This window comes from Oreochromis niloticus, unplaced genomic scaffold (assembly GCF_001858045.2).
Source record: "Oreochromis niloticus isolate F11D_XX unplaced genomic scaffold, O_niloticus_UMD_NMBU tig00007310_pilon, whole genome shotgun sequence".
NCBI classification, from domain to species: Eukaryota; Metazoa; Chordata; class Actinopteri; order Cichliformes; family Cichlidae; genus Oreochromis; species Oreochromis niloticus.
In genome coordinates this window covers 174,015-186,659 of record NW_020328478.1, presented here as the reverse complement: position 1 = coordinate 186,659, position 12,645 = coordinate 174,015, and the positions used below count along the sequence as shown (strand labels likewise).

Genomic DNA, 12,645 nt, shown 5'->3' with positions numbered 1-12,645 from the left:
AAAGATTGTGTTTGCTGATGTCTGTTGAGCTGATGGAAACATTGCATATGAAATGACCTGCTACTTAAAATCATTGCCCTCTTTATGCTCCTCTCACTCCTCTTTTGTAGTGCTGGCTAGATGCTGAAGTACAGCAACCACCTGTCGTTCTGCACCCCTTACTAAGGCACACGAGTTTGCCTTTTTGACTCTTTTTATGCTAAAGGGAGCAGATGAAAGACAAAGTTTTTCATTTTATTTTTAGTCTGAGTTTGTTAATGTTTTCAGAAAATAAAATTCTGTTCAGGCTGCCACACTGAAAGATTCATTCAAGCAAAAATAATAACTTGGAAACACTGACAACCTTAACTGTGATTTAAAGTATTCATGTGTAAAAGGACCCCTTTGATTTCTGTGTTCACACATGTTAGCAACTGCTGGTTCTGTAAACGACTCAATCACAGAATGATTACGATATCGAACTAAAACAAATGCCTGAATCCTAAACTGTGGATATCCTATTGTGGTGATCTAAAATGTAACACTAAATGTGATTAAAACACTAATAATCTGGACTCCTGGGCTGAACGACCGCGAGGATCACCAGCCCGAGGAAAACACAAAATACACATGACTCTGTGACAAAGACAATTCATTCTTGAATGAAGACACTGATCAGACACATTTAAAATGCAGCCAATTGTGTTTATTATTAAATTATTGAGGAAATAGAAGCGGGGGGGGGGGGGGGGGGGGGGGGGGGGGGTGTCAAGGAAAGGGGTAGAAAGGAGGAAAGAGATAGAGGAGAGAAAACCCCAACAATCCCCTCTGAGCAAGCACTAGGCGACAGTGGATAGGAAAAACTCCCTTTAAAGGAAGAAACCTATGACAGAACCAGGCTCTAGAGGGGGCAGTCAACTGTCGGGACTGGTTGGGGGTGAGGGTGAAAAGAGAGAGAGGGGGGAGGGAGATGGGACAGGTGTTAGGAGTTCAAGGGAGCTAGGGGAGGGAGAGGTGTCAGGAGAGAGGGAGAGGGCAGGAGAGGGGAGGTCAAAATTACGATGGAACAGAGGTGGAGGAAGACGAGGTGACATCAGCAGTGGAAAAACCAGACAAAGCATGAGTGTCCTTCCTCCAGAAGAAGCGGAAGCGTTTCTTCTTCTTTTCCAGGAGCTTTTCCACGAGAACCTTTTTCTCTAGGATCAGGTTTCTCAGCTGATCGATTGTTTCTGTATTCTCCTTCTCAAGTCTCCTGCATGTTTTCTCCACTTCTTCTAATTCGGCTTGTTTGTCTTCGAGCCTTTCTTTCAACTCATTAGAAGTTGCCTCCTGCATTACCTTTGCCTCCTGCATCTCTGTATAACTCTCTTGTAATTTGTTGTGAGTGTCTTCTAACTGTTGATTTTTCCTCTCCATTTCTTGAAGTTTGCACTGCAGGTCTTCATTTGTTTTCTGGAGTTGCTGCTTTAGCACCTGCACCTCAGTGTTTTTGCACTTCAAGGTGTTTGAAAGTTCCTCGAGTTCGGTGTTTTTTGTCAGCATGTCATTGAGCTGACTCTGCATCGCTGAGCACTGTTTTCGCAGTTTCTCCTTCTCTCCTTCCATTTCGGCTGCTTTGTAGTTCATTTTCTTGTAAAGTTCTTGCAGCTTTTGGTTTTCACTCTCAAAGCCCTGGAGTAAACGTTTGTCTTCTTTCTGCTTTATGTCCTGTTGTTTTTTCTCTTGAAGCAGCTCTTGATATTTCTGCTTGTGCACTGCAGTTTTATCAAGTTTTGCTTCCAGGACTCTGCATTTTTCCTCCATGCTTTGGAGTTGGCACCGCATGTCTCTCTGGTTTCTTTCCAGTTGTTCTTTTTCTTGAAGAATCTGGTTATTTCTTTGCAGCGCTTTATCAAGCTTTGTTTTCAGCTCTCTGTAGTTTTCCTCCGAGTCTTCAAGCTTGCTTTCTTTCTGTTTGATCGGTTGTTGCTTTTTCTCTTGAAGCAATGCTTTGTATTTTATCCCCAAGTTTTGGAGTTCTATGTCCTGCTGTTTCTTCTCTTGGAGGATTTCTGTATTTTTTTGCAGAGCTTCATCAAGCTTTAATTGCAGCTCCCGATCCTTTTTGTCCTTGTCTTTCTCATTTTTCTTCTGCTGGAGGATTTCTTTGAGTTTTTCTATTGCTTTATCAAGCTTTGCTTTGAGCTCAAAGTTCCTTCCACGCATGTCTAGGAGTTCCATTTCTTTCTCCTTTTGAATATCTTCCTTTTCAAGAAGCTGGCTGAACAATTTATCTACTTCAGCAGTCTTTCTCTCATTTTCTTGTCTGAGGAAGATAATCTCCTTTCGCTGTTTAAAAAAACTCTGCCAGACGTAATAGATGTACTCTGGCTGGGCCGGGTGTTTCGTGTTGCGATTGTTCATGAGATTTTCCTCATGCATTTCTTCCGAGCACATCTTCTGAACTTGAATATTGTCTTCTTGAGCCAGAAGAGGAGAGCTGGGCTTTACTTTTTCTTTTCTTGTGTGTTTTTTCAGAGACATGTTGGAAAGTGTAAAAAGTCACTCTGAAAAGGATCCAATTGTTTTGAAAGGCTTCTCTGTCAAACGTTTCAATGCTGCGAACATAAATGCTGCGAACAACGAACTAAAAGTTGTTGCTTCTCACTCCTATTTATGGGTTTTAGGATCAAAGGCTCAAAGGATCAAAGTGGTGGTAAGATTCTAAATGGGCGTGATGTCACGATTATGGAAGCCAAAGAGGTTGTCACATGACATTTCTGGGATTTTTTACTTGGACAAATTATCACAACAGTCACCTGAAGTGCAATTCATCCTGATCGGTGATTGGTCAAAAGTCTAGAGTGAAAGAAGAGGCTTGTGATTGGTGGAAAATGTTCAATGAAGAAGCCTTCTTTCATTCATTCATTCAGTCTGTTGTCTGTTTTTTCTTTATCAGGTGATGTTTCCAGCTCCTTTATCTCACCTGACGCCTGGAATGCTGTCTGTGGTCTTCAGCATGATCACAATGTGTTATTTGTGTATTTTGACTGGTTTACAATGACAGGACAGTAAGCATTATCGGTGTATATTCCAATAAAAGCATCTAGTTTTTACTCCAACATCGATGAGGATTTTCTTTTGGCTCTTTTGAACCAACAGGTTGGAAAGTCCCCTGAAACTAAGCGCAACTGAAAATCAATTCCTTTCTTTTCTTCTGTGATTATTATGTGCAAAGACTAGCCATAAGAGGAGTCTTTTAGGTTCTCCTGATGAGACAATGTAATTGTTTTACTTTTCTACTGGTAAAATCTGAAGGATTATTCATGCCATGACACTGTCATTTACAGACAGGCAAGAAATTAAAGGCATGCCCTGAACTCTTGACCCCTACACAGAGAGACATTGTTGCACTTTGCTGCCATGTTAGGGTTCACTTGTCAAAGGTAAAAGAGTTGTAAAATCATTACAAACTTGCTACGAGAGATTATGTTTGTCCCGTGACAAATAGACTGAGTAGTTGATTATGAAAAAGGCGTGATCATACACCATGGCTTTCACAGTCACCTGATGTCAACCAAGACTATTCTGGGGAAATTTGACACACATAACATATAGATAATAGCTCTGTTAGTGTTTACTAAACAATTCCAGGATACACTGAAGTTGTTGTGGAGGCATGTGTTGTACAAATACTTCCAAAACTTGTCTTTGCCTGCTTGTACACATTGCTTCTTTGGTTCAGGTCTGTTATGTGTTTCTACATAGTTGTGTCTACATGTCTAAGGCAGATTAAAGCCCAACTTAGGCATTCATGAAGTAAATCCACAACTCACTGTTACTGTAACACAGGACACTTTATTAAAGTGGATGAAACAGGAATACAGGAAAACAGCACTGCAGGGTAGTCAATCAGTGAACTGAACTACAAAAAGTCAAAAGTGCCTATCAGGTAGGCTGGAATCATACACGTTACCATCAACAATATCATTGTGAATGTTACACATACTTAAAGAAAGTTTACAACGAGCGAGATGTACTGACAATAGCCACACACGGGTAAATGTGTAGTAAATGGCAGTGCGGTAAATCTGCCTAGTATGATATTAAATACACTTACTACTTCATATATCTCAGATGGTTTGTAACGAGCCACGGAAAGCATCATGTTGACTTGAAGGCGCGTGGATACCCTCCGTGCGTGAGTGAAGGCAGCGGCTCGGCTGAGCAGCTGCTGTGTGCAGGTTTGGTGAAGACCATAGTTCTCACCAGGCCTGCTGACGAGGTGCATGGGCATCTGGATTTACAACATGAATTGCTAATGTCGCGATCATCAGTTGTAGCCACTGAAAAGACTAGAAATGGGCGTAATACATTAGATGTCGGCTAGCGCGCGGCTAACATTTACCACAAAGAAAAAGGCTTAAATGCGCTATTCAGCGTCGTGTAATTTCCGCTAAATCCAGAGTCTGTAACTTCACGTAAACATAGAAGAAATGCCAGTTTCCATTTCAAAAAAATAGCGGACTTGCCGGCTTCTTCGCTGTGTGTTGTTGTTGTTTTGGTGACGCAACTTCCGTCGACCAGACGATTGGTCGTCTACAGTGGGTTTCGGCGCAGAATAGGGCTTTGGAGCGTGATGTCACGGGAGGTGGGCCACGCCCCCTTCCGTCATGACAGTAGGCCAGACACAGGATACAGCTTCAGCTATGGTTCGTACGTGTTGTGTTGTCAGTTACAACGTTAGATCACACGATCGTGAAGGCAAGAAGCTGGATAATGGGCTCTCTTTTCATCGTTTTCCATCCTGGAGGCAACGTGAGGGATCCCATGTATCTGATATTACTAAACAAAGACATCAGGCTTGCATTGCAGCGGTGAGACGAGCGGATCGAGTTCTGTGCAAACCCAGCTTTTTGTTGGTTTGCTCGCGGCATTTTCTTTCCGGTGAGTTCTAAATTAATTCATATCACTCTTAAAAGGCTTTTAGTGTTTTTTCAATGTGCTGAGGTCATAGATGATGAGATAATACATGCTAATGTGTGATGCTGCAGAACCACGTCATGCCATCATGTCGACTGAGTAGCTTATGATTTAGCATTATTGCAGGCAACCAGCATATGAAATGGATGTAACAAATCCAGACTGGGCACCAACACTGCACATGGACCTCTAAAAACATACTAAATTGCTCTCATTGTACACTAATCCGCACATAACTTCCAGATGAATCACATACCTGTCATTGGAATATTGGTGTACATTTACCTTATGTGTATGCACTAATTTTATCTTACAGGCTTTTATTATGCAGCTGCAGAGTCTGAAGGTGTGCCCCGTGCAGAAGTAATCGATGAAGATCTGACAGAAGACCAACAACAAAATCACCATGTCATGGAGGCAGTGGACAGCAGTTGTGTTGGACAAGTGGAGGTTGAGGTACCAGCTGCAAATGTAGACAGTGGCGATCGGACAGACAGCATCACGGAAGCTAAAGGGCAGACAAAGGATTGTGTGTGCAATGAACAGGGCAGAGCAGAAATAAACACAACACTGCTTGATAAGATTGTTAAGGTTTGCTGTGTTTTGGTTAATATGTGCCCCAGTGCGGTTGTCAAACCAGCGCCAAATGAAACTTGCTCTTGTTGAGTATTCATAAAGCTGTTGTGTTGCATGTGTAGTTCATTGTAAATAACTGTACTTTGTGTGAAGTAGTTTCAATAAAACAGAAAAGAATAGTATCTTTGTTTGTTTTTTATTCTTGATGTGTTCACATGTACTTAGCAAGTACATAAAAATGAAATGCAAACTATTTACATGGCAACACACAGCTGGCATCAATCTTGAACCACAACATGAAACATTACAGGCTATTTAGAGCAGCACGTTGTTTGGAGAAGTATTTCCCAACAAGTTCAGGAAGACACACTTTAAGAAAGAAATCTTGTGCTTGCTTTAAACGTGGTTCCCAGAAATCCACATCAGGGAAGATGCGTATCACAGCAAGGTCTCTCTGTGTCCACACAATGAGGTCACAGTGGTTGGCGCCGATAACAAAGATTTGTGTTTGTACCTGACAGTAGTGTATCCAGTAATGGTGACAAATTCTCCAGCGTTGCAATAGGAATCTGCCTTTTTTGCGATCGCCTCCTTTTGCCTCTCAAAGGCAAAAGGAGGGTGTCTTTATGTTTTCATCAAGACCACGTTTTTGGGCAGCTGCTGAGGAGAAGTCAATGTTATGTGCAACCTCGGGCTGTATCCTGGTCATATTTCCGGGCAATACCCAATATGCTGGCTCGTCTGTTACAGTTCTGGTGCCTCTGATACGCACTGTAGCCTCGACTTTAAACAAAAGAGCAGCGACATGGGTGCAGGTCTCTGCAACTCCAGCCATGCATGTGCAGTGAGCAGCCTCAACCCTCCCATTGGTGCTCACAATGACCCATGGCTGTAATGCAGTTTCATTCAGTCGTTGTGAGTGCAGTACCTGAAACACACAAAAACCGCTTGTTTTGCTTTCTGGCCTACTGACATGGCACCGCGATCCCACAATGCATTGCGGCGTGACGTCAACTCCAAAGCCCTATAAGTTTATAAAGTATCATTAACTAAAAGTGGTGAAATAAATATCTCTAAATCTACTAAATGTGGACAGTTTAGTATTACAGCTGCTGATTAAACAATAGAGACAGATGTGTAGTAAAACTTTTATTTAGTGTTTCAAGTCAAAAACAAACAGAGCAGAGATACAGAGAAAGTCTTTTGATGAAAAAAAGAAGATACTGAACGTTGAGTTTCCCCTAATCATGTGTGTGCAGTTGGGTGAATGAGGCTGTGTCGAGTGCTCAGACTGAGTAGAAATGCACTGTGCTTGTCCATTTACATCCTTTAGATCCAATCTTGACTCTTGCCCACTAAAATAATAAACCAGTACTTTTTTCTGTATGTAATATAATCTAAAGCATCCACAGTAACATTTTCCACCATACGACTGCGCTCTAAGGTCAGCACCGTGGTGCAGTGGTTGGTACTGTTGCCTCACAGCAAGAAGGTCGTGCATGTGAATCTGCTGGCTGCTGTTTGCATGTTGTGTTCTCTGAGGGTGCTCCGGCTCCCTCTCACAGTCCAACAACTCGCTCTTTAGGTTAAGGCGATCGTGGCTCAAGACTTGGGCGTTCGCCTTGTAAGGGGAAGGTTGCCGGTTCGAGCCGCGGCTCGGACAGTCGCGGTCGTTGTGTCCTTGGGCAAGACACTTCACCTGTTGCCTACTGGTGGTGGCCAGTGTCCGGCAGCCTCGCCTCTTTCAGTGCGCCCCAGGCCCCACCCAGGGTGTCTGTGGCTACAATGTAGCTTGCCATCACCAGTGTGTGAATGGGTGGATGACTGTATGTGTAAAGCGCTTTACAAATACAGGCCGTTTAATTGGTGATTCTTTTGGGAATTACAATCATCTATTGGGAATGGGATCATGAGTGGTGAACTGTCAAGTGTGTACCCTGAGTTTTACCTTGTGAAAGCTGGGATAGTCTTCAACCCCCTCTCCAGCAACCCTTAAGTGCTTAAGAGGAAGGAAGAAGGAAAGGAAGGAAGGATAACTACAGTTTATGATCTCAGCTGTGATTATTAAAGGTTTGTGCTTTCTAGACATTCCCTGTAATAGAAAGAGCAGAGGGGTGTGATACTTCATCACGGCCAGAGGGAGGCACTGTGGAACCATCAAACAAAAGACCCCAGTGCTGATAAGGCAACATGCTGTCCATTACCACCAGGTATGAGGACACAAGGTAGGTGGCAAACTCATCTGATCCATCCTCAGTCGCCCCAAATGAGAGTAAATGTGTTACTTTCCTTCAAGTCCTGTCGTATTATTTTGTATCCACAAAACTATTAGAACAGAAATATTTAACTTAAAAAGATAAATCCAAATAGATGAATGGATCTTTTTTTACCTTCATGAATGTCATGAATATTTTCAGGAGAATAGAAGTGGTACTTATATAATGGTAGTGCCCATTGCCTGAGATCCCATGATTGTAAGGTGACTGAGAAATATTTTTAATTACACGGTTGTTGATGTGATTCAGTCTTTAGCACTACGGTCACCCCGGTGTGTCGGCCACAACACCAATTAAAGCCAAACTGTCTCAGAGTATAGAAGAAGAAGCTTGAGGTTTGTTCTGAAACTTATAAACACCTGTATAAGAACAGAATAGACTTGTCCTATAAACTTTGGGGCCTTTATACACTCATTATACTTTCTATCTCTGCTCCTGGTCACGTTGCTGTCAACTCCTCGTGTGTGCGCCTGTTTAATTTAGCCATTTGTGTTCAGGTCTCTTAGCTCCTATAATAAAACTGTTCATATTCCAAGCCAGCCTGCAAGTCCTTGCATTTGGTCAGTCCCAGCACCCATACCTGCTCCCAGGGAGAGAATGGCCAGCCGTCAACATGAGCGCCAGTACCAGCATCCAGAGCAGACTGCTAGTCCTGCTCCACCTGAGCCAGAAGTCTGCGCTAAGCAGGCACCTGCCAAGCCGCCCAAGGTGTCCCATCACCTCCGTCGTTCCCCAGTGGAGCATTGCTGGCCATGCGGTCGGCCTCCTGAACTGCTGGATATGATTTTTTTTAAATAAAAGGGCCAGGTTATTTTTTCTGGTTTTACCTCAATGCCAGGTGATGAGGATAATGAGCTATCTAGTTAAGTTCCCTTCAGTGCTGCTGGACTAAAAGCAGAGGGTTATTCTTGTCTGAATCTGTGATTTTTATGTAAACTTAAAGCACATGTCTGTGTTGTTTGTTAAGTAGCATTAGTAAAAGACATTCAAATTATTATAATTGCCTAGTTTTACAAATTGTGAAACTCACAAAGAAAGAGGACAGCTGTGGCTCATTACTGAATTGGCTATGTGCAAACATGAATGATGATAAGTATTAATAAACAAATGAGACACTGTTGGAACACAATGTTCTGCTCTTTTGTACTAATAGCAGAGTAAATTGTAAACTATTACAAACAGTCAGGTTCTCGAAACTGTAAAGTTACAGTAGATACATTAAATTAAAAAAAAAACTTTACGTTTTAAGGATTGTAGAGCACGTCACAAACATACAATCATTATTTAATGATCACATGTACAGAAAAAAAAATTGATGCAAAAAAAAGACTGTAAATTAAGGTCTCAGAGGGTCTGACCAGGGCCTCTTATACTTTTAGTTTTCAGTGTTTGCATCAAATTATAAACACTTGTATCTCCATAGTTAGCTACCAGTAGTACATTAGTTATATGCATATATTGCTCAGTCCTCTGTGATGTCCATTTTTATGTTAAGATATGCTACTGATTATCTGAGAAAGCTGAATTGAATATTAAATGAAAAATCTAAAATGTGAATTATTGCAAAACTGCACTATGGACTGGTGTCATGTTTAACAAACTTGCTGCTGGCTCTAACATTGGATTGGCTTCTGCTTCATTTCTATATTCTGTTCCAGTGTCCTAAAAACAGAGTTCTTTGTCTTTAAACGTAGTTAATGTTGCAGTTCTTAACTGCATTCATGTGCTTTTTCTGCCACCTGCTGCGATGGCTCTTGATAAAACTTAAATATGTGGGATGATCTTGGACAGTTTAAAGTGGGCCTCTGTTCCTGTAAAGTAGATTGTGGTAAGGACCCGACACGCACACTGGATTTCATTCACTATAGGTTAGTTTTATTTTCGTTCTGATGTTCCAGCATCAGTCACACAGGAACAGCTGCTTCTTCCTTCCAGTCTCCGTCCCCGTCATCACTATTTAAAAATAGAGAGAAGAAGATGATCACCTTGAGCAGTCACACCCGCTCTCTCAGCCACACCTCGGCACCTTCACCAGGCAGGTAAGATCAGCAAAACTACACCATAGGATGGTTTATACCTAAAATTTTTTTTGAAATATATTATTAACATAACAAGAGGAAACATAGATTTGATTCTTTATTTATTCATTTCTTTTATTTTCTTTCATTTTCTCTTAAGCTCAAAGGCTGTTTTTATTTCAACAGTGATGGCAGCAGCAGCGTTCAGAAGCAGAGGACTGGCTGGTGTCAGAAACAGCAACGTTTTAATCCTCATCTTTCTGCTGTCCCTGGTTTATGTCACAAATTCACTGACGAAAGTAAGAACAAAGTCACTGCTGAATTAATTGTTGCTGAAGGTACTTCTATGAAACATTTATTTGCAAATGTAAAACTGCAGTCACTATGTAATTCATTATAAGCACATCAGAGTTTAAACTGACGCATCCTGTTTTTGTAAATTCAAAAAAATTCTGACAAGTTTCTTAGAACAACTTAGGAAATCAGAAAAAGCAAAAGCAGCCAGAAGGAAGGCGGGTCAGTCAGTTTCATCTCTATTGCATGTTATCAGTAAAATTTGGTCATGTAGGAAACAACAAATGCGTATGAGTCATATCAGTGCTCACTAAGAGAACTGCAACTCAGTCTGACTGTAGAAGTAAATTTGACTTATATCCCCATTAAGTTATTCATATGTAACTTTATTAAATTAATTTGGCACAATGTTGTAGTAAACAGAGAATGTCTTTTGCTTTACTGATATTGACCAATAATTCATTAATGTTCGATTATATTTTTAAACATTATACATGTGTATGTAATTTGTAAGTAAAAGTAAGTAAGTAAAATTTATTTATATAGCGCTTTTCACAGATAAAAATCACAAAGTGCTTTACAACACAGGAAATGGGAATATAAAAACAATATAACAGTAAATAAAACAATGTAAAACAATAAAACTATAAAAACAGCATAAGAAGAAATTAATCAAATGCTTTTCTAAATAAAAATGTCTTCAGCTGTTTCTTAAAAGAATCAATGGAGTCCATGCAGCGAAGAGACAGTGGGAGAGAATTCCACAACCGTGGTGCCACAGTCTGAAAGGCCCGATCACCACGAGTTTTAAAGCGAGTGCGCGGTACCACCAGCAGTCTCTGATCTAGTGACCTTAAAGCCCTAGAAGGTGTATGTGGTTTCAGCAGGTCAGATAAATATTGAGGAGCCTGACCATGTAGGGCCCTAAATGTTAGAACTAAAATTTTAAAATGAAACCTAAAATTTACAGGCAACCAGTGAAGGGAGGCCAAGACTGGAGTGATATGCGATCTTCTCTTGGTGCCTGTTAAGAGTCGTGCTGCAGCATTCTGCACAGTCTGAAGACGATTTAAGGCTGATTTGTTAAAACAAGTAAAAAGGCCATTACAATAGTCTAAACGAGAAGAAATAAAAACATGAATAATCATCTCAAGTTCAAGCTTGGATACCATTAGTCTGAGTTTAGAAATATTCCGTAAATGATAAAAACAGTTTCGGACCAGCTGCTTAGAATGTTGCTCAAGCGACATCGAGCTGTCAAATATGACACCGAGGTTTCTAAGGCTTGATTTTACATAAGGTTCTAAGAAGCTGATATGCTGTCTAATTTCTGGGACCATGTGGTCTGGAGCAATAATTAGAGTTTCTGTTTTATCAGAGTTTAGTTGGAGAAAATTGTCATATAACCATTTGTTAATTTCTGTCAGGCAATTACTTAAATTAGACAATTTATAAAACTCAGACATTTTGAAGGAACAGTATAGTTGGATGTCGTCAGCATAGAGATGATAGGAGATATATTTATAGCGCTTAATAATTTGGCCTAGGGGAAATACATAAAGTAAAAAGAGAATTGGACCCAGGACAGATCCCTGAGGTACCCCACACGGCAAAACTGTTGATTCTGATGTGACATGATTCATGCAAACAGTAAAAGATCTCTCAGACAGATATGATATAAACCATTTTAAAACAACACCAGTAATCCCAAACAAGTTCTCGAGTCTGTTTATCATGATACTGTGATCTACAGTGTCAAAAGCAGAGCTGAGATCCAACAGGACCAGCACTGTGTATTCTCCAGAGTCTGCTGCCATCAAGATATCACTAGATACTCTAAGTAAGGCCGTTTCGGTGGAATGCAATTTACGTATGTAACTGTATCATGTGAAGATTTTCTCTTGCGCTTTCTTCGTCAAGCCCTAAAGTTAAAATAAATCAGAGCTGATGCTTCTTGTACAAACTGTAGCATCCTCCCCCGCCCACTTACAATGGAGACGATGACTGTCTTACTTTGCTTCCTAACTTTTCTTGAATTGTTCTTGAAATTAACAATTCTGAAGTTTATGGATTTTATAAAATATAAAACTGCAAAAATTATGTACAAAGCCAGACACAGTACCAGGAAATGTACAGAGGATGAATTGAGGGGAAAATTAAATATGAAGACTCTTAAAGCACGGACAAGGGTTAAAACCTTTTGTTTTACCATTTGTGAGGTAAAACTGTGGAACAGTTTTCCTGTGGACCTACAGCAATGTTCAAGCATTAGTCAGTTCACAAAGATGTTTCAAAAACTGCTTTTGGAAGAAAATGAAAGTAATAAAGTTGTAGACTTTTAGTCAAGACCGCCTAAATCAAGACCAAGACAATACCAAGATTAGAGGGTATCGAGACCAAGACAAGACAAGACCAAGACAAAGTCGAGACGAGACCAAGACCGAGACAAAAAAGTCTTTAAACTGCAGCCAGATGCTGCTTTGTTTACGGGTGTCAGGCATATTTATGTGTTTTTGCGATGCACTCGCACAGCCCTCCTC

At 40.8% G+C, this 12,645-nt stretch overlaps 1 protein-coding gene and 1 long non-coding RNA gene across 2 annotated transcripts; one reads left to right on the top strand and one right to left on the bottom strand.

The window, feature by feature from the left end:
• Nucleotides 1–988: 988 nt before the first annotated feature.
• LOC109200308 (restin homolog) lies at nucleotides 989–2,328 on the bottom strand. Its single transcript, XM_019355824.2, has one exon. It carries the CDS (start codon nucleotides 2,197–2,199, stop codon nucleotides 1,036–1,038), a length of 1,164 nt encoding a protein of 387 aa, XP_019211369.1. The 5' UTR covers nucleotides 2,200–2,328; the 3' UTR covers nucleotides 989–1,035.
• A 2,518-nt stretch (nucleotides 2,329–4,846) lies between these two features.
• LOC112845415 (uncharacterized) lies at nucleotides 4,847–5,480 on the top strand. The gene is made up of 2 exons (XR_003218221.1): nucleotides 4,847–4,905; nucleotides 5,258–5,480. It is a non-coding gene; the product is annotated as an uncharacterized LOC112845415 (long non-coding RNA).
• The last annotated feature ends 7,165 nt before the right edge of the window (nucleotides 5,481–12,645 follow it).